At 35.7% G+C, this 4,731-nt stretch overlaps 1 protein-coding gene across 1 annotated transcript; it reads left to right on the forward strand.

Annotated features, from left to right (window-relative positions):
- Window positions 1-649: 649 nt before the first annotated feature.
- LOC149528534 (uncharacterized) lies at window positions 650-2,609 on the forward strand. Its single transcript, XM_089808044.1, has 3 exons — window positions 650-823; window positions 2,124-2,245; window positions 2,487-2,609. The coding sequence occupies exons 1-3, from the start codon at window positions 658-660 to the stop codon at window positions 2,607-2,609; spliced, it is 411 nt and encodes a 136-aa protein (XP_089664170.1). The 5' UTR covers window positions 650-657.
- The last annotated feature ends 2,122 nt before the right edge of the window (window positions 2,610-4,731 follow it).

Genomic DNA, 4,731 nt, shown 5'->3' on the forward strand with positions numbered 1-4,731 from the left:
CTGTGAGACTTTGTGGAAACTGACGGAAGTAATTGGTAGTAACGGCACTGGCTAAAAGTGCCTTTTTGGTGAAGTACCGTGTAATCTGCCGTGGCATGGTATAGAATAATAAAAGGACAAAAAATTGTGACGGACAAAACCCAAGTCAAATCATGCCTGGGCAGTACACTCTGTGAGACTTTGCGGAAATTGACGGAAGTAATTGGTAGTAACGGCACTGGCTAAAAGTGCCTTTTTGGTGAAGTACCGTGTAATCTGCCGTGGCATGGTATAGAATAATGAAAGGACAAAAAATGTGACGGACAAAACCCAAGTCAAATCATGCCTGACTCTGTGAGACTTTGCGGAATTTGACGAAAGTAATTGGTAGTAACGGCACTGGCTAAAAGTGCCTTTTTGGTGAAGTACCGTGTAATCTGCCACGAATCGTGATTGAGATGAACAAATTCGAAAACGACTGAGTTAGCCGAATGTCTCCGTGGGACCCACCTAGGTGCACAGTCAGAACAAAATCAGGACTTGGCGGGTTTCGATATCTCCCGTTTGTTGCTTTTATGTATGTGTCCGTGGGACCCACCTAGGTGCACAGTCTGACCCAAATCAGTACTTTGGCGGGTTTCGATATCTCCCGTTTGTCGTTTGTCGCTTTTATGTAATATGCGGGCCCCACCGTTGGCTAGCGAAAACAAACAAAAGGCTCTATTTAAGCTCGTTCTTCCGTTAAGCTCATTTTGTAGCACAGACGCACCTGAAAAACTTGAACACGATTCAAAATCTCTACGCACAAAGTACAGCCTAGATAGCAGAATTGTGTCCGATCGAGGTCAGCTATTTCATATTCCCGTGTTTTTCCAGATTTCTTTTGTTCAAATTGTACTGGTAATTTAGCTGCAAGATTTGTTGAGTCAAAGGTCGAATTCAGTCCCGACTCCATGGCGCAGGGATTTTATTTTTGCGTCGTTCGGATTTCATTTTTGGGCGAGTTGTGCTGTTAATTTAGCAGTAAAAACTGTTTCATCAAAGATCGAATTCAGTTCCAACTTCATGAGGCAGGAGTAATCTTGATTGCAGTATATTTTTCTTTTTTGTTGTGAACGCAGCTTTCCTATCAGCTAAATTTCAGCCCTGTGGATTTTTGAAATTTAGAACACGACTTTGCTTATTTATAGATGTAGATCCACATCAAACAGATCCGTTGATCTTATTTGGCTGTATTAATGTCAATCAGAGCTGGTTGAGACAAATCGTTTTCAGTCTGTTCAGTAAATAAATCCTTCTCTAAATTTGCCTTTGAAATTACACGCAGCTTGGAAGTTGTTTGTGATATTTATTCCTGAACCAGAAATTTCGTGTTGAGGATTTTTCGGTGCGATATTCTTTTTGATTTATTAAAACGTCTTTGCTGAAAAGCAGGCCGAATCATTTATGTTGTATATTACATGATTTCTTTGCTTAAAGAATGCCGAATAAAAGAAATAATTTTGTAATTTCAACCTTTTTTTTTGGTCCCTTCGCGAAGTTTTAATTTACAATTGGCTGCTCCGCCGTTATTGATCATTTGGATCGTTACAGGAGAACTTCTGTTATCCTTTTTTCGTTGATAGGTTTTATTTAAGTTTTCTATTGTTTGTTTCGCTTTTGGAATCTCTTTTAGGATTAAACATTTTATGTTCACAGAGGTGTGATAACGCTTTCTAGCTAGGGTTTCATCGTCCGAAGACAAGACGGTGTCGAGGTGGTTTGAGATTAGTGTAGCATTTTCATACTTGAATTTTTATCCTCATAAAATTTGTAAGTATTTTTAACTTCCCTGGCTATGTTATTTACAATTCTTTTGTTTTCTCTGTCGTAGTAAGTATTATCTTTTTCCATAATTTACGTATTCGGTATCGTTTGGGTATAAGACGAGTTATAAAAATTATTTGTGTGGATGTATATATAAAATAGCTTGAAGTATCAATATCTATCATTTTGATTTGACTTGTGTCGGGATGGTTGTTTTTATTTTGTTGAATCTCTCTGCTATTGGGATCTCAGAAGATTGCGAGACAGATATTTATCAAATCTTAGCATACCCTCCCAAACTTCAAGGTTAAATGACTCCTTTTCATTATTTTTATCAGCCATGGCTCCCGTTGAGCGTCCACAATTTATGGCCAGCTCAGGTGGCATGGCTACTGAAAGCACCGGCAATAGATTGTTGAACATGGAGAGTGTTGAGACACAGCAAATTATCGTCCCAGAAGTATGTACTTCCAGTTTTTCATAATTGGATTAGTTTATGCTCTGTATTGAAAACAATAATCTTCCAAATCTTTGTTATTTGTAGATCTACAAAAATTTATGTCTCTGTTGCTTAATGCCTCTTCAAGTGTACTTGTGCTTCATCTGCTAATTGTATGATACATATGTATTTTCGTTAGCACTCGTATATATTATCTTTGAAGTTGTTTTGGTCTATGCAAGGATAAAGGTTACTGTATTAGGTAGAATTTGATAGGTCCACTGAGCTAGGCGTACTGGTAGATACTAGGCATTTTCCGGTAAAGGGCCCAGCTTTGAGCCGCAGGTGGCTCAGAGCCCCTGAATCGCCAAAGGATAAAAAATGAATGTGGTAAATATAAGCTTTTAGGAAAGGAAAGTAAAGGTCCATGATAGCTGGTACCTATTCTTCCCTCAGAGTTTAAAATGTCAAAGGAGTACAAGAAAATTAGGCTTTAATTAGACAGACGCTGCAGCATAGATTGCAGTAATGAAAGTGAAGTGTTTAATAAAAGGACTTTTGCAGATTACGTTTAGATCTGTGTGCTAAGGATCCACCGATTTTTATTTTAGTTTACAGTGTTTGGACATATAATTGATTTTATTGGATCTTCTGCTAAATGATTCTTGATTAAATCTGCCAGAAACTATTCATGAAATTTATGCTAAATTATTAAGTTGACTTAAACTGCTAATGAGAATTATCAAGAAATAGGTTCGCATAGAAATAGTAAATAGATGTGTCGATGAATTGTGATTAGAGTTGTTATAATTATCTTTGGCAGGTGTTACAATGGAATCACTGCAAAGTTGCAAAGTAAGCAATATGACTTAATTAATTGATTTTCTTCTCAATAAAAGATTCAGTTTAAGTACAATCATTTTTATATAAATTATTTGATTTAATTGAACATAATCATCTAAATTATCTTCTATAAAATTTGAACTGACTTAAATTTTGCTGAAATTGCTAATGCAATCTTCTGTGATATAATTTGTTTGGATTGAGTTTAGCACAAAATTTCATATGGACTCTTCCATAAAATAAGTGATTTCAAGAAAATTTCACTTTAAACTAGTTGGAAAATACAAATGGATTACTTTTCAAATTAAATGGTTTTATAGTTAAACCGTCACTGAAAAACAAAGGCTTCTTTAAACGTCCATTGGTGTAATAGTAGTTTGTGAATCATGTGAGTGAATGGTATCCAATTTATGTTCTTCTTAGTAACTGCTTTAAAATATTGTGCATAATAAGTGCTTTCCATGTCTCTTTGTTGTTGAATGTTGTAATGTCCCCTTTCTAGCATTCATAGCATGATGTTGTCGTTAGCCTATTTCCCCATAGTCCCGTAGGCTAACTAGGACATTAAAGGGGCTTAGAGGCCATTTGGCCTAGATAGTTTCAATTGCAGGTCTTTCTAAGGGGTTCTGAGGCAACTTTGGGCATACTTACTATTTATAGTAAGTCATCTTGGACATGGCCAGACATTCAGTCACAGTGGTATGTTGATGGTAATTGTTTAAAATCGACAGGAAGACTTATTTATCATTGATAAGGTTTGTTATGCATTGATAAAGCCATTTTATAAAGTTAAATTTAAATATTTAACTTTATTAATGCATAGACTATAGTTTGTGGGAAATATTTAAATTAAAAGAGTTCCCTTTATTTTTATAACACATTGGAGACATAAGGTACATAAAGGGAGTTATGTTTTATCCCACATTGAGAAAACGAAGGATTGAGCTCTTGTGAGAACACTATAAAAGAAATGGAAGAGCTTTTTTTTTTGTATGCTTGGATGAAGATTAATGTTATGTTGCTGGATATCTAATTATCGAGCTTGGAGGACGGAATCCCTCTTTGCTAGCATTCTCTTCGCTGTTAGAAGACACAGTCAGGAGGATCAAGGGTGTTTTCACTTCAAGAAACACACTAGGTTTCATTTGGGGCATTTGCATAAAGAAATTTACAAAGGTTTGAGGTGCAGATCTGAAGTTAGTTATTGCTATAGTGCCGCATGAATAGTATTTTGCTATAGTCGACATGAATAGTATTTTGCTACAGTACGGCGTGAACAGTATTGGTATCAAGTTTACTTATTTTTCCGGCTGATTAGAAGTTTGGAGGGCTGGCCGACTACATCTGCAAAATACTACGGCAACTAATTCCAAGTTTCTTCTATCAAATTTTGATATTTTGCATAATAATTGTTGAATACAAGTCTGAATAGTTGTTGCAGCCTTTAAGGTAGCTGTAAGTGCACATCTACATTTAAAAATCACCCTTTATTAGCAGATTGAAAGAGTTTCCAGATTTTTCATATACTATTGAATGTGTGCCAAGTGTTTGTGAAAATGTTATGATGTGTATTATGCATTTTAATGTCACTTCATAGTTGTTCGTAAATCTACTCATTGAAAAGCAATTTATTGAGGAAATCAGCTTTATGAGTTTGCATACAA

The sequence above is a fragment of the Cupressus sempervirens genome, chromosome 11, assembly GCF_028749045.1.
Source record: "Cupressus sempervirens isolate cs-2001-9-10 chromosome 11, ASM2874904v1, whole genome shotgun sequence".
Taxonomy (NCBI): domain Eukaryota; kingdom Viridiplantae; phylum Streptophyta; class Pinopsida; order Cupressales; family Cupressaceae; genus Cupressus; species Cupressus sempervirens.